Source organism: Kwoniella shandongensis, chromosome 6 (genome assembly GCF_008629635.2).
Source record: "Kwoniella shandongensis chromosome 6, complete sequence".
Classification (NCBI taxonomy): Eukaryota; Fungi; Basidiomycota; class Tremellomycetes; order Tremellales; family Cryptococcaceae; genus Kwoniella; species Kwoniella shandongensis.
In genome coordinates, this window is record NC_089292.1 from 716,363 (window position 1) to 738,182 (window position 21,820).

The 21,820-nt window shown below is 51.1% G+C and overlaps 11 protein-coding genes across 11 annotated transcripts; 5 read left to right on the top strand and 6 right to left on the bottom strand.

Moving 5' to 3' along the window:
* Positions 1–490: 490 nt before the first annotated feature.
* Positions 491–1,773, top strand: CI109_103579 (uncharacterized protein; the record flags this gene model as incomplete). Its single annotated transcript, XM_065967325.1, has 5 exons — positions 491–704; positions 807–919; positions 1,027–1,151; positions 1,356–1,607; positions 1,749–1,773. The coding sequence occupies 5 exons, from the start codon at positions 491–493 to the stop codon at positions 1,771–1,773; spliced, it is 729 nt and encodes a 242-aa protein (XP_065823397.1).
* A 233-nt stretch (positions 1,774–2,006) lies between these two features.
* Positions 2,007–4,889, bottom strand: CI109_103580 (uncharacterized protein; the record flags this gene model as incomplete). Its single annotated transcript, XM_065967326.1, has 8 exons — positions 2,007–2,330; positions 2,377–2,504; positions 2,628–2,663; positions 2,862–2,972; positions 3,529–3,632; positions 3,684–4,491; positions 4,559–4,727; positions 4,776–4,889. The coding sequence occupies 8 exons, from the start codon at positions 4,887–4,889 to the stop codon at positions 2,007–2,009; spliced, it is 1,794 nt and encodes a 597-aa protein (XP_065823398.1).
* A 547-nt stretch (positions 4,890–5,436) lies between these two features.
* On the top strand, positions 5,437–6,270 carry CI109_103581 (glucose-6-phosphate dehydrogenase; the record flags this gene model as incomplete). Its single annotated transcript, XM_065967327.1, has 2 exons — positions 5,437–5,635; positions 5,702–6,270. 2 exons carry the CDS (start codon positions 5,437–5,439, stop codon positions 6,268–6,270), a joined length of 768 nt encoding a protein of 255 aa, XP_065823399.1.
* An 88-nt stretch (positions 6,271–6,358) lies between these two features.
* Positions 6,359–7,201, top strand: CI109_103582 (uncharacterized protein; the record flags this gene model as incomplete). The annotated part of the gene is made up of 4 exons (XM_065967328.1): positions 6,359–6,375; positions 6,428–6,615; positions 6,694–6,997; positions 7,171–7,201. The coding sequence occupies 4 exons, from the start codon at positions 6,359–6,361 to the stop codon at positions 7,199–7,201; spliced, it is 540 nt and encodes a 179-aa protein (XP_065823400.1).
* A 55-nt stretch (positions 7,202–7,256) lies between these two features.
* CI109_103583 (uncharacterized protein) lies at positions 7,257–8,717 on the bottom strand (the record flags this gene model as incomplete). The annotated part of the gene is made up of 4 exons (XM_065967329.1): positions 7,257–7,312; positions 7,374–7,730; positions 7,776–8,096; positions 8,141–8,717. The coding sequence occupies 4 exons, from the start codon at positions 8,715–8,717 to the stop codon at positions 7,257–7,259; spliced, it is 1,311 nt and encodes a 436-aa protein (XP_065823401.1).
* Positions 8,718–8,956: 239 nt separating this feature from the next.
* Positions 8,957–10,350, bottom strand: CI109_103584 (uncharacterized protein; the record flags this gene model as incomplete). The annotated part of the gene is made up of 7 exons (XM_065967330.1): positions 8,957–9,092; positions 9,340–9,449; positions 9,621–9,820; positions 9,865–9,929; positions 9,977–10,020; positions 10,063–10,134; positions 10,309–10,350. 7 exons carry the CDS (start codon positions 10,348–10,350, stop codon positions 8,957–8,959), a joined length of 669 nt encoding a protein of 222 aa, XP_065823402.1.
* A 237-nt stretch (positions 10,351–10,587) lies between these two features.
* Positions 10,588–13,844, bottom strand: CI109_103585 (uncharacterized protein; the record flags this gene model as incomplete). The annotated part of the gene is made up of 10 exons (XM_032001916.1): positions 10,588–10,987; positions 11,042–11,661; positions 11,715–11,810; positions 11,860–12,049; positions 12,099–12,151; positions 12,202–12,394; positions 12,447–12,715; positions 12,762–13,149; positions 13,201–13,545; positions 13,597–13,844. 10 exons carry the CDS (start codon positions 13,842–13,844, stop codon positions 10,588–10,590), a joined length of 2,802 nt encoding a protein of 933 aa, XP_031864079.1.
* Positions 13,845–14,272: 428 nt separating this feature from the next.
* CI109_103586 (uncharacterized protein) lies at positions 14,273–15,368 on the bottom strand (the record flags this gene model as incomplete). Its single annotated transcript, XM_065967331.1, has 5 exons — positions 14,273–14,581; positions 14,636–14,740; positions 14,788–15,022; positions 15,072–15,141; positions 15,248–15,368. 5 exons carry the CDS (start codon positions 15,366–15,368, stop codon positions 14,273–14,275), a joined length of 840 nt encoding a protein of 279 aa, XP_065823403.1.
* Positions 15,369–15,650: 282 nt separating this feature from the next.
* CI109_103587 (uncharacterized protein) lies at positions 15,651–18,158 on the top strand (the record flags this gene model as incomplete). Its single annotated transcript, XM_065967332.1, has 8 exons — positions 15,651–15,887; positions 15,937–16,319; positions 16,381–16,391; positions 16,533–16,553; positions 16,658–17,891; positions 17,956–18,000; positions 18,053–18,067; positions 18,125–18,158. 8 exons carry the CDS (start codon positions 15,651–15,653, stop codon positions 18,156–18,158), a joined length of 1,980 nt encoding a protein of 659 aa, XP_065823404.1.
* A 374-nt stretch (positions 18,159–18,532) lies between these two features.
* CI109_103588 (uncharacterized protein) lies at positions 18,533–19,253 on the top strand (the record flags this gene model as incomplete). Its single annotated transcript, XM_032001913.1, has 4 exons — positions 18,533–18,537; positions 18,641–18,699; positions 18,864–19,128; positions 19,214–19,253. 4 exons carry the CDS (start codon positions 18,533–18,535, stop codon positions 19,251–19,253), a joined length of 369 nt encoding a protein of 122 aa, XP_031864076.1.
* Positions 19,254–19,424: 171 nt separating this feature from the next.
* On the bottom strand, positions 19,425–21,187 carry CI109_103589 (uncharacterized protein; the record flags this gene model as incomplete). The annotated part of the gene is made up of 5 exons (XM_032001912.1): positions 19,425–19,604; positions 19,662–19,722; positions 19,788–20,104; positions 20,161–20,723; positions 20,788–21,187. The coding sequence occupies 5 exons, from the start codon at positions 21,185–21,187 to the stop codon at positions 19,425–19,427; spliced, it is 1,521 nt and encodes a 506-aa protein (XP_031864075.1).
* Between the last annotated feature and the right edge of the window lie 633 nt (positions 21,188–21,820).

A 21,820-nucleotide genomic window follows, 5' to 3' on the forward strand; every position in this document is an offset into this window, starting at 1 on the left:
ACGTCACTGCTCGGCGATTCCCGCATTCCTAGGACTTGGCCGTTGCATGAAGGCATCCGTCTCTTGCACTCAATGCTGGGCTAGCGACGACGACTGCGTCAAGAAAGAGATGTTGTTGTACTAAGGACAACCCCCTACCTCGGGAGGAGTCCAGTAGCTGTGAATACCCAAAGGGGGCCGTATCGCCCCTTGAAGACGGCGGCCACGAAGCGCAAGAATGAGAGATAAAAGGCCACGCAGCTTGAGTATGTCACCGCTTCGGGTAATCAATGCACTTCTCCCGGACACCACCAAAACGCCAATAACATCGTTTTAAATGGGGGATACGAACAAAGTCTGTCAACCCCGGTGGAGGCACGAAAGATAACTTTCAACTTTGCGGTTTCAAGCAATAATGGTTCAGTGACAATCAATAAATATTGTGTGCACAACATCCATCATCCATCGCCTTTCCATACTCGGTACTCATTACACCCCCACTACCTCCATCATGCAAGCGGGTCCATCTCGTGATATCCTTCGGTTCACCACTCATCGCCATTTTCGGCAGCGGATTCTCTTGTCTATTCTCTCGGGCAAATCCATTCGAGTGGATGGTATTCGATCAGACGACGTTCATGTTGGTCTTCGAGACTACGAGATCAACCTCTTGAGATTGGCAGAAAAAGTCACCAATGGAAGCAGCATCGAGATCTCAGTCACTGGTGAGTAACACCAAGAGATATCGAGCTGACATGCAGGTACTTCGTTCCTCTTCCACCCTGGACTGCTACCCGGTGGCAGCTTCACCCACACTTGTCATGTAGGGAGATCACTTGGGTACTACCTCGAACTTTTGATACCTCTCGCCCCGTTCTGTAAGAAACCGTTCGACATTAACCTTTACGGCGTGACGGGAGAGGAAGGTCGAGACATGACCGTGAGTTTCCCTCCTGCGACTAGTGCTGATTTTAGGTCGATATGATCCGGACCGTCACACTCCCACATCTTCATCTGTTCGGCGTCACCGAAGGTCTCGAGTTACAGATCAAAAAACGAGGATCTGCACCATTGGGTGGTGGGCAGGTGATCTTCAAATGTCCTGTCGTCAGACACCTCAAAACGTTGCAGTTTGTGGAAAAGGGAAAGGTCAAGAAGATTCGAGGTGTATCGTGAGTTTGCACCCACCAGGAATACGAGCTAAAATCTTCAGATACTCCACACGGGTGTCACCACAATTCGCGAACCGAATGGTTGAGGCGGCTCGATCAGTTCTCAATCGGTATATCCCCGACATTTACCTCTACACAGATGTTTATAAAGGCGACGACTCGGGAAAGTGAGTCTTGCAAGCGTAGATTTGTCGCTAATGTCAGATCTCCTGGTTATGGCCTTACTCTCGTCGCGCAATCCACAACCTCCGCTCTCCACGCCTCGGAATGTCTTTCTACTCCGGGCGCAATCACTACACCCGAAGATATTGCCTTGCAAGCAGCCCGGTTATTGCTGCAAGAACTCAGTAGCGGAGGTTGCGTTGATAGCAAACATCAATGGCTCGTCGCCTTGCTTATGGCTTTGGGAAAAGAGGACGTAGGGAAATGTCTGCTTGGCTCTCTGACTCCCCATACGTGAGTGCACTCCACCCTGGATCGCGCTTATGCCAGAATACAATTTTTCCGCGACATGCTGGTCTTCTTTGGCACAAAATTTAAGATCACCGAACAGCAATCCGGCGAGGTTCTGATCAGCTGTATAGGTATCGGATACAGCAACGTCAACAAATCCATGGCGTAATGCATCGTTCATATTGTTATCCACTATCATATCCCCCTTGCTGCTTGCCCAAACGATGGAAACTCTTGGCTATCCGGTGATTTTGGCGATTTCCATCCAAAACCCAACCATTTCCAGGAAGCTGGAGAAGAGATTTTGGTCTTTCTGCGTCCGCTCTGCGCCAACGCAACGTCGATCTGAAGCGAAGGGCGTAGAGGCAGTGGCCTGTCGTTAGCGGCGTTATACGCTCCCACTCACTTTTCTTCCGATGTCTCTTGAAAGGCTCGTTGATGCGTCCGCACGAGGAACGCGTCAAATCGTTCAAGTCGGGCCGCTACCTCAGGATCCGAAGGGACCGAATGATCGTCCTTGCGTCGTTGATAATATGTCTCGAGGAGGATGGCGGCATCAGCAGCGTAATCGACCGGACCTCCTTCAGTGAACGCCGGAACAGCGGATGATTGTTGTGCTGGCAATATCGCAATCCTCTCGCGAACGAATTTCTCAATGGCTGTGGGAGGTGTGTGTTGATCGTCCACCGCAGGAGTCGCAAAGCTCGCCAGATAGTCGATCATCATCTCGTCGTTATCCTGGCGTCAGCGCTGATTCGATGACCGTACTCACTCTAATGAAACCCGAGTAGCTTTCCAAGTCAGGATCCGTTCTTGTGTCGTGGTTGGTAAAGAACGCCATGGCGTGGAGGATCTTGGCTAGTAGCTTGAGAGTCTGCTGAACCGCAGGACGGGGCAGGCCTGCACGTCAATGCGGGTCACTCATCTGCACTTACCTTTTGCTAGCTGGAAAAGATGCGGTCGCATGATGGCGGGCCCGATGAGACGGAGCTGGCGTCAGCGTTGCCAACATTGTCAACCCACAAAAAGGAACGAAGAAATCGCCTTGTAGTGCAATTTCTGTCTGACATCAGTCAGCGCGGTTTCAAAAGCAATAACTTACCGTGCGCGGGTTTCCCTCACGGTCTGGAAGAGATCGGCGAAGACAAGGCGTAGCACGCTGCCCTTAGCGACTGCAGGTGCCCTATCAACCTACTTCGGAAAAGCACCCCGCTGCACTGCAAGCAGATTAGATCGATTCGATCAGTCTAAACTCACCATACATGTTCTTCCAGCACGCCTCGACAATCTTCAGCATACTTCCAGGGTTGTCCTTATCCACCGCAATGTCGTCTTGTACAATTGTACTGACTGTCGGACCGATTGACGCTAATAAAAATTCCTCGCACAGCAAACGCATCACTGTTTCCATGGATCTAGTGAAAGGAGTGCTTCCTCGAAAGAGTGTGATTCCCGCTGACCTCAGCGCTGTCTTTGGACTTTGACTCACCAGCCCTAGCGTCCATCTCGCACAGTGTCGCCAATCTTGATACAATTAAACCCCTAGCAAGTCCAAACCGGATGCCAATGTCCATGGTCTGGTCGAGGTATCTCTTTGAAACAAAGAATGACAACATGCCTGTCCCAACCGGTCCATCGAACAGCTTTGAGGGGTCAACACAACAGTTGTCAACCTCGAACTTACAGTCATATTCTTGTTTTCTTGCCCAGGCAGACATCTTATCTCCTGATAAACCGCTTCTAATCTAAGCTCCCCGATGATCGATCCGTTGATTAAAGATCGCACTGGATATCGCTCGTCCTGAACCTTGGTGAATGTAGACACCAGAGGTAGGGTGACTGAAGCAAAATACACGGACTGGTTCGATCGCCAACGACAAATTTGCAACACTGGGCGTCAGCGCTTCAGGAGATCTGTACTCACCACACGATGACGGTTCTGGAATTCCTTCGAAAGTGAATACCTCTCCCCAAAAAGGGACCGCTGACACGTCTTCCGCTTTTGCCCATGTGGTTCGGGCAACTACCCTACCATCGATACACCTTGACATCAGCTTTACCTCAGACCAGCGAACTCACAATTCAACGCAAAGGTCATCCTTACTCGTCCATCCGTGCTTGACATGTTTCCAACTTGATCCTGTCAGATTACTTGATCTGACACTCGAGCCTTCGACTGACGTGGATTTCAGCTTCGAGCTTGAACTGTCGGTAGCCAAGTGTTGACCCTCGGAGACTACCATTTCGTGCAGGTCAAGTACACGCAGCTGTAGACGCCGATGGATGTGGTTCTCGTCGCGTATCGCATACGATCGGAATAAGATGAACCATTCATTCCTTATCTTTGTTGAGTTAAACGATAAGAACAGCAGTGTGTCCTGCTGTTCCTGTTTCCGTTCAATGGCGGCCGTGATGTCGGAGTTGAGACTTTCTTCCGTGGGTCGTGGTGTGAGGAATTTGTTCGAGACAGGATGAAGGGACGAGCTGGCTCCGGCTGTTGCGTAGGAGAGGGTTGAGCCTCGGCCTCTAGAGAGCACCTTGAGAGGTGACATTGAGGGGTGTACGCCGTGACTTCCGGACGAAGACATTTGCACGCTGGATTGCGAAGCATTTTCGTCGACTGTACCATTGAAAGGCAACAGTAGTGACAACGTGTGTGGACGATTACAGGCTGTGTAGTGCACGTACTGTATCGCTTCGACAGTCCAGTTGGGCTGTATCGGATCCAATGATTGTTGTAACACAGGTCGGTTACTATGATCGTAGACCCGTAATGTTCCCGCAAGAGATCCTCCAGCTCCTGCGACAACAAACTCTATCCTTCCTTGGTACCATCGGCCCAGCTTCTTTTTCCCCTTGCCATCCCGACTTACTGGAGATGTCCAATCTAGGGTCATATGTGGGATGGATCGGGAGTCTCACCATAAGCGTGCGACCAGAGATAAAGGACTCACGCCTCAAAGACGCCCCTAGCGACGGGCGTTTGTTATATCTCTCCGGCGCAGCACTTGCTGACGGCAGACCAAACAGTAGCTCCGGTGATGTGATGGGTGATTTCACATCATCAGGCTGAGGTGAAGAAGCTCGGAGTCTGGCTGTTCCGAGGGATGATTTCGGGCGTAGCTACTTGGGTGTCAGTGTAGACGAGGGAGTGGTGTGTGTGACACTTACCAAGTCGAGAGCAGATGATCTCTTGGTCCTTTCTTTCTGACCAGGGTGAGGGAGAGACTGTGATGGATGTGCTATTAGGAACTGCACTGGGGTGCTGAATACTCGAACAGACATTGTACAGGATTGGGATGTGTGTGTGTTCAGTACAATGAATGACCTTTCTTTGTATGCGATGATATGCGACAATAAACCTTGGATGTACCACTCAAATCGCACGGACCACCTCCACTCTGTTAACTTGTACCTCGATGACAAGTGATAAGCTGCAGATGGATTCCAGGCAGATGATATCCACGTCATTATACTTACGGAATTAGAACAGACCTCCGCCCTTGACCGGTCCGTAAAGTGCTAGCTAGTGAGTACATCATCATCATCGTAAGCAAGTCAAAAGTCACTACAAACCGCATCCACCTGAGTGTCCCTGTTACCCTACACCCATACCATTCCCCATCACCGGTCCGCCGTAATCAATCATATCATTTAGATTCATTCATCGTTCACACTTTTGCTTTCATTCCCGTTCCCAAACATTCTTCTTCTCACACCTTTTCATATCCTCAACCCTCAATCATATACATAGCTGCCCACGGTGAGTGCATACACATCAATGCATGCATACACCCATGCGCGCTCGCTTAGCTGACTCATTCTGCCTCAGATGTCCTCTCAAGATTCCAAGCGAGGTTCCATCCCTTCCATGGAGACAGCAGGTGACGCTTTGAAGGATGAGACAGTGGTCGTCGTGCTCGGCGCCAGTGGTGATCTCGCCAAGAAGAAGACATTCCCAGCCTTGTTCGCGCTCTTCGCCCAAGGTCTCCTCCCCAAAGACGTTCACATCGTCGGATACGCTAGAACCAGTGAGTTCGATGACGTAGACGGAAGTTCTGTCGAATCCGCACTTACTCATGTTTTCTCAATCGCAGAAATGGACGACGACGAGTTCCACAAGAGAGAGACTCAATACATCAAGGGTGATGAGGACAAGATCAAGGAGTTCCAAAAAATCTCTTCCTACATTTCCGGCCCTTACGATGAGGATTCGGGTTTCCAACAACTCCTCAAGCATGTTGAGGAACTCGAGGGAAAGAGAGAGAAGCCCAACCGAGTCTTCTACATGGCTCTCCCCCCATCCGTTTTCACCACCGTTGCCAAGGGATTGAAGAAGAACTGCTACTCGGACAAGGGAATCAACCGAATCATCATCGAGAAGCCGTTCGGAAAGGATCTCGAATCATGTCGACAGATGATGACGGATTTGAAGGCCGAGTGGTCGGAGAATGAGACCTACAGAATCGACCATTACCTCGGAAAGGAAATGATCAAGAACATGCTCGTCTTGCGTTTCGGCAACGTCTTCCTCGACGCTTCGTTCAACAAAAACTTTATCAGCAACGTCCAGATCACATTCAAGGAGCCTTTCGGAACCGAGGGTCGAGGAGGATACTTTGACGAGTTTGGAATCATTCGGGATGTCTGTCAGAACCGTGAGTAACCCCGTTATTGGATGAGCTAACCCGCAGATCTCTTGCAAACTCTGTCCGTTCTTGCTATGGAACGACCCGTCTCCTTTTCGGCCGAGGATGTTCGAGATGAGAAGGTGAGCAAGATCTTCCAGCGCTGCACTAACAGAATCAGGTCAAACTCCTCAGATCCATCCCTCCTATCGAGCGAAAAGACGTCCTTCTCGGTCAATACGTTGGTAACGGTGACAAGCCAGGGTACCTTGAAGACGACACCGTTCCCAAGGGCTCGGTTTGCCCCACTTTTGCCGCCATGACATTATGGATCCACAACCCTCGATGGGAAGGTGTCCCATTCATCATGAAGGCTGGTAAAGGTAAGTCAATGCTACGTTTGCATAGCTAACCCTCAGCTCTCAACGAATCCAAGGTGGAGATCAGAATTCAATACAAAGATGCGGTCCAAGGTATCTTCTCCGATATTCCTCGAAACGAGCTCGTCCTTCGAATTCAGCCAGATGAAGCCGTCTACGTCAAGATGAACTCCAAGCTTCCTGGTTTCGTCACCCGAGCCGTTCCCACTGAGCTCGACCTCACATACAAGAAGCGATTCACCGATTACTCCATCCCTCAGGCCTACGAGGCGCTCATTCTCGACGCGTTCAAGGGTGATCACTCGAACTTTGTCCGTGATGACGAGTTGGATGTCGCTTGGAAGATCTTCACCCCTATCCTTCACTGGATCGATGGAGAGGGTGAGTGCACTTTGCTCAAGATTCATGCTGACTTTTAGACGCCCCCAAACCTGAAACTTACACCTACGGCTCTCGAGGACCCAAGGAGATTGACAACTTCACTGCCAAATACGGCTACAAGCGAGCGTCAGATGACTAGTGAGTTCAATTCCCTTGAGTTCCGCTGACATTCCGCAGCCACTGGCCTCAGACATCGGCGAGCCTGTAGAAGAGTTGGTCAAGAAGATAATGTACATGCATACGTGTTTGATACAGTATCAACTCTAGCCTGCGTCGGTTTGCTCTGGCTCTGGATGAATCACGGGACGACCGCAACTGCCTGTCAGCGATGCTTTGTCAAGAATATACTCACGAGCATCGTCCATATCCATCATCCACACATTGGTCATCTTCCTCCTCGTCAGACTCTTCTTTGAGCGTGCCTCTGCCTTCTGCTACATTCTTCGCTTTCATTTTGATGGCTTCTTTTCGTTTCAACTCTCGGCGTCGTTGTCGTACAGCTCGCTTTCTCGCCTTTTCAGAACCGTAGTACAAGTCGAACTCGCAAAAGCAGCAGATGTAATCGTCTTCAGCAGGTCGGACAGCGGTCGGAGGTGCATGTGTACCTGGGATGGGAGCTGTTTTTCGTATCGGTTGGGCGGCAAGAAAATGCATGGATGGTGGGGCTACGAGGTCGAGGTGGTGGGGGTATGGTTCGTAAGGATCTCCGTGGGGAGATACAGTTCGTGACGGTCGGTCTGCTCACGTCAGCTTCGTGATCATCATCAAGCCTTGTCACTTACAATTGTTCACATGATGAGGATTGCTTTGATTTGCCAGGACACTCCTCTTCTTCTTCTTTGATTTGTTCTTTGTCTTTCCCTCACTCCCGTCTTTCGAGGGCTCCGGCGTCATGAGCGGCGCTTGGGCCGGCTCGACCTTCTTATCCAGCTTTCTCTTGGTCTTGCTCGGCGGCTTATCATCAGATGAATTTGTGGTCGTAGTTGTAGTCGTGGTCGTTTGAACCACTGAAGCCGGTTTGTTCATCGATAGAACAACGCCTCTTAGCTCATGAGCGAGCTTGAGCAGTGCGCCCTGTTCTCGAGCACGAGCTCGCATAGACGCTGAGGCTACACACTTTAGCTCTAGTAACAAGTCTGGGACCTACCTTGACACTCCATCTCGAACTCAAAGCTTCCTTCCGGGGCCAAGCCTTTCCTCTCGACTGGTTTTCTCATGACCCCCCTTCGTCTCCTACATCGTCTTGTCCTCCAACTTTGCGCTCTTCCTTCTTTCCAACCTGGCCTGTCCGGCATCCATGCATTCACCCCTATATCCTCCAGCGACGGCAAAAGCTTCTCAAAGCTCGATACATCAGGTAGAGTCGATTTCGATCTCAGTGGACTGGTGTTGATGGCGGTCTGAGCGTCAATGTAAAGTGCTATAAATGCAGCTTTTCGACGTAAGAAGAGACTTTTGCGAAACTCGCACAGATTTCGAGCAAGCGACCGAGGTGATCGTACGGCAAGGGGGAAAGTCGTTGGTGTCGTTGTTATCGTAGTATCGTTGATAGTGTCGACGTCGTCTTCTTCTTGCGTATCCATGTTCGACCTGTCTCTCACATGGAGTTGCGCACCGGGCACCTTACGTTTTTTGCCTCCGGGTCCAGCGAACATATCGTCACCCTCGGACCCATCTTCGCTGCTCGCTGCTCGCACTCCCACTCCTACCTGCAGCGAGGCCATGTCGTGGACAAGAGACGAGAGGGCCGAAATGATAGCCAATCGCAAGAAATCGTCAAGTCAATGAATGAATGGGAAGAAACAATGCAAAAGGGAGACGAGAACAATGCGGGTGTGAAATGGTGTGTGTGCGGTGCGTCAGAGTGGAGAACCGCATCAATCAGTTTCACATTTCAGTGGCAGACAGGTTACCCTTCACTCCAAACCTATACATTCTAATTCTACATATCATGACTGCAACACTACAACTTTGCCCTCTCACCCTCCACCACCATCCCCTTCATCCGCATGATCACCTCGGAGGCATCCTTGTCGATCTGTTGTACCAAATCCGCGCATGTCGGGATATCGTTGATCAATCCCACAGCAATACCAGCACTGCCACAATCAGTCCTTGATCTTCAATCAATCAACTCACGACCAGATGCCTGCGTCCGGATCGCCTGTTTCATACACCTGACGACCCCTAGCACCCGCGACCAGCTCCCGCAGATCCTCAAACTTCGCTCCTCCAGGGCGTTTCTCCAGTCTGACTACTTCGGTTGAAACAGCATTTCGGTAGACCCGAGCGGTATTACGCAGGGTTCTGTCTCTGTCAGCCAACATCGCCAACTGCTGGACTCACCGGAAGATATGGATCGTATCTTTTTCTGTCGACTCGACAATCTTCTCCTTGATCTTTTGATGAATCGGTGACTCGACCGTACACATGAAACGTGTACCCATGTTTACACCCTATACATCAGCAATGTCTGAGAATATGCACTCACCGCTGCGCCAAGGGATAGAGCAGCCGCTAGCCCTCGTCCATCTGCGAAGCCTCCTGAGGCGATGTACGGTATTGACAGCTCTCTCGCCGCTCGCGCGAGCTACTCGTCAGCTAAGTCATACACAGATAAAACCCACCAAGACCAAACCTCCAATGTCATCTTCTCCAGGATGTCCAGCACATTCAAATCCGTCTATACTCAACACGTCGACACCCATCTTCTGTCCCGACAAAGCATGTTTCACAGTCACACATTTGTGGATGATATATCTCTTAGGTGGGGCTTCGGACGCTCCTGCTGCTTTGTACGATTTGATGAACTCGATGAGAGGTTTGGCTGAGAGAAAGATTAGCAAAGTTAGGCACTAAATGTATGCTCACGATTGTTTCCTGCTGTTTCGAAGATATCGACACCTTCATCTAAAGCTGCTTTAGCATACCCCGCGCTGTCGAAAAGTCAGCCCCGGCTCTTCACACATCGTCTCAGACTTACTAGTCGGGTGGGTTGATAGACGGGAGTAAAGTGATATTCACGCCCTAAAGCGATCAGCTACACGTCCTCATACAATGTCCACTCACGAATCGCCCTTTATTCGATCCTATGCGTTTCCTCGTCTCCTTAATCGCCTCTCTCAGCGCTTCAGGATTGGGCTGAGTGAGCGCAGTGAGCATGCCCAGTGCTCCTGACAATGCCACGGCGCTAGCGAGTGGAGGTGTTCCGACCCATTGCATACCTTTCATCAGTGATGATCACTTTGACTTTGACCTACCTCCCTGGACGATCGGGTACTGTCTGTCAGCTACGATACATCGAGGGTCACTCACCTTGATACCAAGTGTGCGGGTGAGCTCTGTTGCTATTGGCATGATAGACGTCTTGTATGTTGGCGTAATAAGATTGTACAATAGATCAAACTTGGAAGAGATTGAGACGCGATGAAAGTAGAAAGAGGGGGACTGTTGTGACATCGGTTATCCTATTAACCGTGAGTGGCAAGCAATGATGATTACAGTTCATCATAAGTACATGCGATGCGATGCCTTCAAACTACCTGCTCAACCCGTTATCTGTACATACAATACATGCAAGCATTCCGAGATCTTTCAACCACGATGGCCCGCTGAACCACTCCCACCGTCTCTTGCTTGATGATCGAAATCATATCCGCCCCATCCATCCGTCGCGCCTGTTCTCACGTTTTCCGTCTGATCCAGTCCATCGAATAATCCTGCCCAATCTCCCATGCCAAAATTGGGATCTGATCCGCCTAATGGTCCGCCCAGCGTCTGTGCTAGTCCCTCGCCAGGTCCAGCCCCCCAACATGGTAAAAGGGGGTTCTCCTGCACGATATTACCAGCATTCCAAGATAAAGCGTCAGCAACGCCGCCGTCGTTGGTGCTCAATCCAAGCTGTGAGGCGGAAAAGTCAAAGATGGGCTCTGAACCATCTGGAACAATCATGGGTGTTTGATTGTCGATATCAGCGCCAAATGAGGACATGAGGCTGTAGATATTGAGGCGTTAGATATCTTTCATTCAGGCTGCAGTCTGTACTCACGAGAACAGATCGTTGTTCATTCCCCCTCCCAGTTCGCCAAACATCCCCGCCCATTGGTTGCCAACTGGAGAAGAGGTTGACGCATCAGACGTTCCGGAGAACGTTACTTGCGATGATTGCCCTTGTGAGGGATACGAAGAACTCGGCTGATGCTGTGGCTGTGGCGGCGGTGGCGTGTATGTGAACTGAGGGTAATTATTCCCGCCAGCTGTCTGGTTATGCGGTGGCAATGAAGCTGACCCAGCAGGGTTGTAAACGCCAGTCGAATGGCTTACCATCCCAAAGAGATTGGTCATGATATCGTCCGTCGATCCAGCGGCGGCCGCTTCGCTGTGCAACCCGACGGCTGGACCAGTCTTGCGCCCCTCCCAGGCTCTCACCAATTCACCAAATAACTTCTCATGACGTTTCGCTCCTCTGAACTTTTCTCCCCAGACACCCAAAGCACCCTGACATCTTCTAATAGCACCCTCGGCACGTGCACGGTCTTGATCAGACAGAATGGAGTCGAATGTCGTCACAATATGCAAGATCGTCATACCGGCAAGGAACAAGCGGTAGAACCGCCATGTCGACAGTTTAGATGTCAGGACGGGTGGTTGGAGATACAGGTATTGCGTCTGAGACGGTAAAATATAAGCGTGCGCGTTTCTATATTGCAATGGACACATACCTCGCAAAGGGCAGCTGCAGACTCAAGACAAGACGATACGTATCGTCTTGCGGCCTTACGACTAGCAACAATGGGTCTCAGGAGTAGTTGAACGCACTATAGAGTTGTCAGTCATGTTGTAAAACACCGGCGCAGTATCACTCACGTTGTGATATTCGAGCTCCCAGTGATCTCGACTGAGCCCCGGCACCCCTTGTTGGGTTTCAGGGTGGCACGCTCGCCACTGACCAAGCCTAATCAATAGATTGTCCACCTCGGGTATCGTTTCCCTCTCCGGCGACCTATTGTCGTTGTTTCTTGGGCGAAGCGGCTTGTCAAGACGGTAAATGGCATCTCTGCGGAGCTGGGTTAGCCTAGCTACAGGAGTGCGCCTTGTACACTCACTGTGTAAGCTGTTTAAGCTGGTTCAAGCGGATGTTATGGATCGCCGACGTCATCTACCACTATACGTCAGCCTGAGCCACGTCTAAATTACACCCATACTCACCGATGTGGCAGGTCCGTAGCCAGACGTGTATTCGTCTCCCGGTCGTCGACCGCCCATGAGCTCAATCTGTCGATTTTGCATGGCTGCCAAAGCTTTGGGATCTTTGAACTCGACATTCACATTAAGCGGTAGTTCGACGTCGATGTCACGGTCTTGAATGCCGGAGGGGCGACCAAGTTGAGCTGACATCATCCTGCGGGACTGCATCAGCAGAGGTACATGCCCATTAGTCTCAGCGGACATACCTGTCCAAAGAGTAAACTGCCCAGAAGACCCGCTTCTTCATCTCATACCTCACAGGGTCCCTCTCTCGCTCCGCTTTTGATTTGATACCCCGGTGCATGCCAATCTCGACCGCTGTGCGCATCGCCAAGCCTCCGACTTGCCAAACCGAGACTTCTGCGGTAGGGTGTCGGAAGCCGTAAATGGTCAAGAACACTAGAGCTTGAACGGTCGCGAGGGAATGGTGAGAGGTCAATGTGGAGAGACATGCCACCGCAGCGTTGTAGTAGACCTGACGACACGTTAGTGCGGCCTCTACAATGATCCGCCTGACTCACTTCATGGGAAACGGCCCCTTCCAGCTTTTCGCCTTCGCTCAATCTCGCTCCATATCCGTAACAGAGCCACATAAAGAACGCTGCCAAACTCCTTCTTTCATCTTGCCCAGATCCAACTCCCCAGAGAGGACGGCCTTGGCAAATCGACTCTCGGTTGTCATGCCAGTTCCTCACGGCCGCCCAGTCGAAACAGCCGTATCGAGCTTGTATGTGTTCGTACACCAAGTCAAGATAATGTGCTGCCAAGGCCGGTGACGGCAGTGGTGGTGTAGGATGATGTAAAGTATACTCCAGTGCCGATTGGACTGACGCGAGTTCGGGGGGTGCGAGGTAGGAGAAACGTGAAAGGTGAGAGGGCTGAGTTCGGTCTCGTGGTCGCCGCAGGGCACTACAACCGAGTCAGTCCCGGTCATGATATTTGACGAGATTGATCACTCACGTCGCACAGACTCTAGCCCAGTTGACACCTGAACTAGGACCGACATACACTGGCTCCTCCCCTCCACCAAGACTCAACATTCCAATACCCAAAGCGAAATCATCCTCATCTGCTTCTTCATCGTCATTGACGTTTGAGCCCATTCCTTCTTCCACCTTCACACCTCCAGACGAGCCCGAGTCCGGGAATGAGGTAGGAGGATATACCTCGTTGAGCTTGTCGACTGCCGCAGTACGAGCTTCGGCGGGCATCTGGATATGGTCTGAAGCGAAACCGCTTGATGGATTGAGTTTCCTCACTTCCATCTCTAGAGCAGCACATCTCGCCTCCAGTTGCGAAACATATCTATGCGCACAGTCAGCACCGACAATTGCGCATGACAGGATTCTTACTTACTCAAGGAGGAAAATCTCATTTGGTGTTCGTTCGAGATATACGCATTCCTTCCTGGCTGTAAGACAATTGGTGCATGTGGGTACCGGACTCGTCCCAGGTGGTGCAGGAACACATTTCGCTTTGCGCTCCTTGCATCTTACACAAGCGATTGCACCACGTTTGGGTGCGGTGTTGCGCTTCTTACTTGCCGTCCCAGTCGCAGGGGTGATTGGAGCGGGAGTGGAGGACAGACGAGGATCTGCGGGCATGTTGGATGAGGTAGTTGTTGGATCAGGCTTTGCGATGCAAGTAGAATTGGGGACGTCGTATGCTGATTGAGGCGACGACTAGTCCATGATATGGCTGTGTTCAGATGACAATATGTTGAGTTGTATGATGACTGAAGGATGGTTGTGGTGAATAATGTCAAATACGAGGGAGATCAGGTGAACTGCAATGTTACAGTTAAGGAGATTTTCCTATTGACGAGATCTCCTGTTGACGGGAATTGGGCAACAATAATTGCTTCGAGTAGTGAATTTTAGTCCACATCCCCCATCAAGTTTATTTGTTGTCAGGTATGCACGCTATTGGCACAACATCGACATTGATGCTGCTTCAGAGTGTCCACTAGTGCTCCTGCGTAGCTATCACAAGCATGCACGATTCAGCAAGGTATATGCATAGATGTCACCGGTCAATTCGCCTTGACCTGAGACGGTCTTTCTCCTGTCTCCTCACCCTGCGCAACTCTCCACGCCCTCCAACCATGAACTGTCCCTCTCACTCTCTCATCTCCTGGATCTTTGTCAAACATTGGTCCAGCCCACTCTTCCACAACCCTTTCGTAAGCCCACCCTGTGCCGGATTTGGCCAGTCTTGGGAAGAAACCCATATCGGCTTCGGCAAAGTGGGGTCTGTGATGAGTGAAGAAGACGAGGATACATGGGTCGGATGAATGGTCGTGAGTGAGGGTCGCTTCAACGGTCTTGATCAAAGCGTCGTGCTAGAGGAGTGCACGTGTCAGCGAACGCTCATGGAAAAAGAGACTATGACTTACTTGGGAATGATTGAAGACCAAATCAGATAGGATTAACATGTCGTATTGCTCAGATCCTGGCAACAATTCCAACAAGGGTTCGACCTTGTGCCCCCATGTATGGCCCTATTCCTAGGGTCAGCCCAGTCCGCGAGTGACTTGTCAAGACTCACAGCAACGTCTATCCGCTCGCGTAGTTCTCCTTCTACATTGATGTCCACGTTGTATAGCATGTTATCGATCAGACTGTTGTCGGGGTAATCGGTGACGACTGTCATATCGCTGCCCGCGAGAGCGCATACAATGGAAGGAAGACCGGCACCAGCTCCAAGCTCCAGGACTTTACGATTCTTCGTCAACGACGGTGTTCGAAGAAGGAAAGTCGACAGACATCGAGCAGTGTTCCATCTGCGTAGAGTCAGCTGAGGAACATTATCAAGAGGTCGACGCAACTGACAAGTAATGACCCCACAATGGGTGACTGCCAACCAGACGAAGGATCAATTGCCTTCGAGAATCCGGCAAGTCTAATTGGACATCGTCAGGAATTTCGTAGGTCGAGAAGGAGAACGGCGCAGGTACAGGTGATTCCGGTTCCTACTATAGTTAGCAATAGTCAAAAGTTATGTAAACTCACCGGAAGGAGATCGTCAAGTCCAAAGAATTCCTCTTCATCGTCGGAACTGGCTCGGACCGATCGGGGTCGAGGTGAGGAGGGCTCTCCCAGGGTCTCGCTGCTTGCTGGGTTCGACATAGTGGTTGATCTGTTGTGATGCGAGTACAATGCCAAAATGATGCGTCAAAACTGTTTACAAAAAAGTGACCTGAAGAAAAAAAAGTAATGACCTGGAAGCTGTCTACCGGAAGTGCGGACTCGGCCGGCGGTCAGTGACAGTGGTCGTGTTATCATCCACGTCTTTCACAATCATTCTCTTTTCACTAACCACAATTTCAGTCCGATAGACAACACATCTTGACGACGACGACGTGCCGCGTGTGCCCTATTATCCCACTGAATGGAATAGCAAACGTCGACATGCCCATATTCGCCCGGATCGGTGATCGACTATCGCGCGTCCTTCATCACGTCATCTTCTCCTTTCCCTCACCTAGCAATGAAACCTATCCAGTTCACGAAGGTGGGGCAGGTAGCGGGAAGATGTCTGCTCTGGATGAGATGATCAACGAGCCTGGAGAGACGAGAGCTCTAGCTGCTGGAGTGGGACCCATGAGTTTTGCCGGTAGTGGATATGGCGTCATGCTGGTCCTGATGGTATGTCCCGGACCCGGTTCGTCAATTTCTAGCTAACGTGCATAACCAGGCTATCTTGCTCAACCGAATACATCACATCGTTAGACGACCTAGACAACCGCCACCTGTCGTTCCGCAACCAGGACAATCTCGATACCATCGTGTTCGAGCTGCAATCTCCAAACTTCTCACCAATCCCGATACCCCAAGATACCTCCGCCTGCCAGGCCTGATAGCTTTGACGAGAGCATGGGTCCTATTCAGCATCCTGCTACTCCAAGTAGCCAACCTGTGGCCGGCAGACTTCTCTTCGCGGAGCTTCTACGGCCGCGCTTTGGGCCGTGTCGGGCACTGGGCTGGCGACATGGAGATGGATAAGATCTGTTGGCAGGTGTTCTTGAGTGTCTGTGCGGGGTTGGTATGTGGAGGGATGGCAAACGGTCTCGACAGAGTGTGAGTGCGTCCGGAAGGGATCACGCTAATGTTCATAGTCGCCGTCGAGACGTTGGTGCAGGCTTCAATCTTGTGAGTTGTGACGAATCCGAACTCAGCTGACGTCAGTTCGGCTATTCCTTTCTCCTTCACCTATACTCGTCGCCCCTCACGCATCACCACCCTGCACGCGCGACTTCACATGGTCGACCTGATATCCACGCGTTGTTCCAGCTGTGGTTGAGCTTGACAGAGGTGGGTGACGTTGGCAACGAGTACTACTGACGTCTCGCAGTTAACGTGGTTGCAAGCAATCGAGCTGTCGACATCTTTGCGGTCAAACCTATTGCTTCCTACAGGAGTTTGCGGGAGTCTAGGCTTGGCGCATTTTGTCTACTCTTTGACTACGGCCCCTCTCAGATTCCCCAGCTTCACTTTTCTTACGCACTTGGTAAGTGAGATTCATGCGGCGTCCGCTGACCTACAGATGGCACTGTTCCTATCCATCGTCATCCTCTTCAGCGTCGTCCTCAAAGCTATCACATTCTTGTTCACCTATGGCTACATCCCCTCTATCGTCAGCTTGCTTCCACACGAGGGAGTCGTCCCGAACAAGGAGGACGACTTTGGTGTGACATTGCTCAAGATCGGTACGGCTTGTATCGAAGCAACGCAATTCTCCGGTCTGCGGAATGAGTTGGCGACCATCGAACAAAAGTCAGCTCCCTGGGTGAATATCTCCGCCACGGGTAGTGACGTCTTCAAGCACAGACCTAACATGTTGGGCGGCTTCGACACCGAGATCATTGATATTGAGGTATCCGAACTGCAAGATCCTCACAGCGAAAGCGTGTACTGGCGGGAGATGCGAGCGTTCTGGCAAGCATGCGGATCGAGCATCAACAACCTTGCTTGGACTCTGATCATGGCAACGCCGGTTGGACGACGCATGGTAACCATGACCAAAGCTGCTTGGCATTCGCGATGGTGGTACGGACCAAGACAATGGCGTTTCTGGAGACGCGAGGCATGGCGGGAGCCACCTTTGACCACCGCCAGGCGTCGACTGGCTCAAGCAGTGGGTCAGGCTCAGCAGCGGCAGAGTAGACGCAAGGTAGGAAGAGAAGAAGATACTCCCGAACCTTCGAGTGGCACCACCACAGCCATCCAACTTCATCCCGACGTCTCTTACAGCCAGTTCCTCCTCGGTCAAGTTGAGGTGGAGGACGATGATGAGAATTGGGAGGATGACGCTAGCTCGACGACAAGCAGTCAGAGTGGTGCAAGTGAGGACGAAGATCAGGCTTTGTACCGCGATCTCATTGTTACAGAGATGGACGACGACGAGGACATCCAGCCGGTCCTCCTGGCTCATCTCACATCACGGACCAGCAGCCCGCTAACGCGACGACGTTATGCTGCGCTTATCTCGAATCGATCACCTCCACCACATTACCAAGGTCTGACAGAGATCGTGCAAGACAGGCGACTCGCTGCCGCTAGTCAAGCACGAGACGAGGATGATGAGGAACGGAAACGGGCATGTGTCGTGTGTATGACCCAATCGCGGGATACGATTCTCTGGCCGTGCAGGTGAGTTTGTGCTTTTCCTTGCAATGCTGACGATCAGATGTCTCGCGCTGTGTAACGACTGCAGGGAAAGTTTGGCTTCCAGACTCTCGGCTCAGGATCATATGTGCCCGTGAGTCGGAGTTAGCAGTACGATGGATATACGCTGACATGCCCTCGATCAGATGTTGTCGTCGAAAGTAGGTCGTGTGCAGAGTGTTTTAATTGTGAGACACTAACGCTGCTTTTTCAAACAGGGTCGATGGGTACAGTCGCATTTACATTCCATGATCTACATTCCACGATCCTACCATCTTGTGCATCTCCCACTCTTGTACCTTGTAGTCCCAGGCATGCCATCATATGCAACTTAGATAAGCTCTAACCGAGCCCTTGCTTTGCGGATGGCGGCGGCGAGTGCCACATTAAGTTATACATTGCCCATGACGCAGTGTCACTAAAAATAATCCGACGTCTAGCAGCTATAGCGCGTCTGCGGTGTTGTTGTCAACCGCACCCAAAAGGAATTTCGCTTCCAGTTCCTCTTCGTCTGGAAACATCCCTCTTAGCTAGTTCGTTTAGTCAGTCAGTCGCTTCATTCAGACAGTCAAGGACATCAAAACGAGGACTTGTGTACATTGGTTACTGAGACAAATCCAAGCATAATGGCGTAAGTGTTCCTCCACTCCACCCCTTCTCACTCTTTCCGGGACGTTCGACCGTTCGAGGAATGTGCTTGACGAGCTTAGCTGACCCTGTTGCGGTACCACTAGTTCAACGTGGGACATCATTTCGGCGGGTCTGTTCTTGGCCATCTTCCTTGGTGTGGTCTGTGAGTGGACGTTGCTACTTCTCATTCTTTCGACATTGCCATACCTAGCCATACCTAGCTGAAGGTGGTTGTTGTACGCACACAACTTCCATCTCCCTACTCCTTGCACATAGCTATCCTCTTGTGCTAACGCCGTCGTGTTTGTGACACTTATCTCCTCTCAGACGCCGCTACGAAGTTTTCCAATATCCTCCAAACTCAGTCTTCCCAAACACAGTCTTCCCTCTCTCAGAAGGGCGTCACATACAACTCTGGTCGTTTGAGCGTTACGACAGATCGTGCGCCCCCTACACGAGAAGAGTATATCAACAATATGCAAGGGGCGTTCGAGAGAAGTGCGAAGAACATGAAGGCTCATGCGAATGCATTCACCTTTGGAAGCGGAAGCGGGGAGAAGAATGGTGCAGAGGCAGAAACTTCTTCGACACCGTGAGTTCTATCATTTGCACTTTAGACAGCTGTCCAATGCGCAGTGTTTTGAGGGCAATCGCTGACGTCTGACCTTTTCTCGCAGCGACAAGAAAGGTTTCAGGAGGACAAAGAAGCTTGATTAGAATGCGCCAGCGCTATGTCGATCAAAATCCATACAACATGCATGTTTATACCATGTGAACATTACTAGTATCGTGAAATCTGTCGTGTCGCGTCGTTAAACTCTCTCTGTACTTTGCTTGTCGCTGAAACGAAATCCCTATGATCCCCCAATCATTCTGACTCTTCCCTATTCACCGCTTTCTCCTACCCGTCCCACCTCCTACACCCACATTTTTCGGTGCCACCGTCCCCGCACCGCCTTTGCCCAGACCAATTTTCGGTCTACAGTTGTTGCACCACCACTTTCCAGATGGAGTCTCTTGTAGTCCGACACAAGGGAGATGAAACCATTCCAAAGGACATTCTTCGTTCTGACGCCGACCACAATCAACATCAGAAAAGTAAAAAGGCTTGCTGGATGTACTCACCTCGCACCCTATCATCTGGCCATAGGACACCTGTTGGCAATAACAGTATCTCGGTTCGTTACTATAGGGATAGAAATACAATGTCAGTTCACACTGCTTGAAGATCAGGAGCTGACTGCTACTCACGGGTCGGCCGGTATACTCCAAGGATCTGTCCCGTCGCCCATTTCGATGGACTCGACAGGCTCCTCGGCTTTCGGTTGCCCCTTCTTTCCTCTCTTGTTCTTCTTCTTCCTTGGTCCTCCGCCGCCAACACCAATAGTAACTTCTTCGTCGTCCCCTTCCCCTTCATTTGCACCACTAGGTAAAACACCTGTATCCCCGACGAGATTCAGAGTTGAGTCGACATTTGATGAAGGTAAGGTCGAAGGCCGGAGACCGAGCAGGATGGACGCTTCTTGAGCGGTGAGAGCAGAGTCGAGAGCACGGATATGTCGGTCGATCTGTGGTGATAAGATTAGACAAAGATCGTAGCCTGGTGACAAAGAGGATGACTCACGGCGTTGTATGCTCCAACGGCTACGGCAACTTTTTCTTCTCCTGTTCGGACGATTTCACGCGCCAATCGCGCTATCTCCGGCAGAGTCTTGTAGGGGCCATCCGGTCGCGCCTTGATGACAATTTCAGATGAAGCCGCAGCTGCAAGTGGAGTGTGCTTGTCGTTCGCAGGTGGAGGCGCAGGAGGAGAAATCGTGACAGCGACATCCGCGGCGTTTGTCGCGACGTCGCCGGTCTCCTGCTTCTCCGCGGATGATGACGGGAATTCCAGCCGTGCTGTGTCAGAAGCCTCTTGTGTATCGGTGGCCGGTGCATCGGAGACTAACAAACCGCCAGCTCCATCTGGAATCGGTACGCCGGGTGTCTGTTGTGTCGGATCCTCCACCGGGCTATGTTCCGCTGTAGAAGCAGGTGACAATGGTTTCTCGGGTACCATCTCCACATCGACATCAGGTTTGGGCGCTTCAGGTTGATCTGTCGAAGAAGGCGGGTTCAATGCGTCCGCTAAAGCAAGTCGCTGTTTCGCATATGATCGAACAAGTGCGTGCAGTTTCTCCATCTGAACTGTAGGAATTTGTCAGCATGAGTCAAAAAAGAGGACAGGCGAGGACGAGTGATTTGGACCTACTCAAAGACCCATCGTCAAGCTCTCTCAAGAGTCTGAAATTTCTGTGCAGTTCCAACGGCAACTGTTCTACCATCTCGTAGTGATCCGCTGCAAAGTCCTGCCATGCTTCCAGCTCCGCTTCAGGATCGACTGGTTCTTCAGCTCCTTCATCTACAGCATCATTCTGCGGCTTGACATCTGCTTCCGGGTCTTTTACCGCTGCTGGTGTGCTAGTGTGTCGAGCTCGAGTCGATTTACGTTTCGCGGGAGATAAAGAGGGTTCGAGTGAAAGCGAAGGGTCGGGCTGAAAGCGTGAGCGTGATCGTTTCAGCGTGGATTGAGGGCGTGATCCGGGGGTTGCCACTGCTCCTCTCGGAGTGGTCATCGGTGACCTCGCCGAGAGTGATTTCCGTGGCGGCATGATGTTCTACTATCCAAGGGGAATGCGGTATCAAGATAACGGATTACCAACATCATGGATGTTCAGCGAGAGAACAACATGAGCGCGTCTCTGTGGACCTCCACTCAAGTAGTCAACACGCCTAACAATCACGGACGATGCATGAGATGGTTTGCACACCTATCTTTGAGATCGATTCCACGTGCCTTTACGTGGGTTTGCCCCCGGGTTTTCAGGGTTTCATCTCTCCCCTTTGTTTGAGGGTCCGTGCTTGATTTGTTGTTGTTTGTTTGTTGATGTTTGTGAATTGGACTGGCAAGATTGCTCATCGGTTGGTACACACTCGTCATTCATCGTTCGTTTTGTTCCGCAGCATGCTAAGAGATGTGATCGTAAGTAGTCTAGGCCCATCGTAATGAGCGATGGGTATCACTCTGTACGTTAGCTTGTTGGGCTCCAAAGACGTTGGCGGACGAATAGGAGATTGACTTGGCCGGTGTCGGACGGTGTCGCCTGTTTGAGCTGTTGTGGTCGTTGTTATCTAGAGAGAGTGTGAGTATGCATGCGAACTGTCCCGTACAGTCAGACATCACAGTCGATGCATGTGTTATGGTGTTATAGTTGCACGCCTAAACCTCGTTGCATATTCCGATC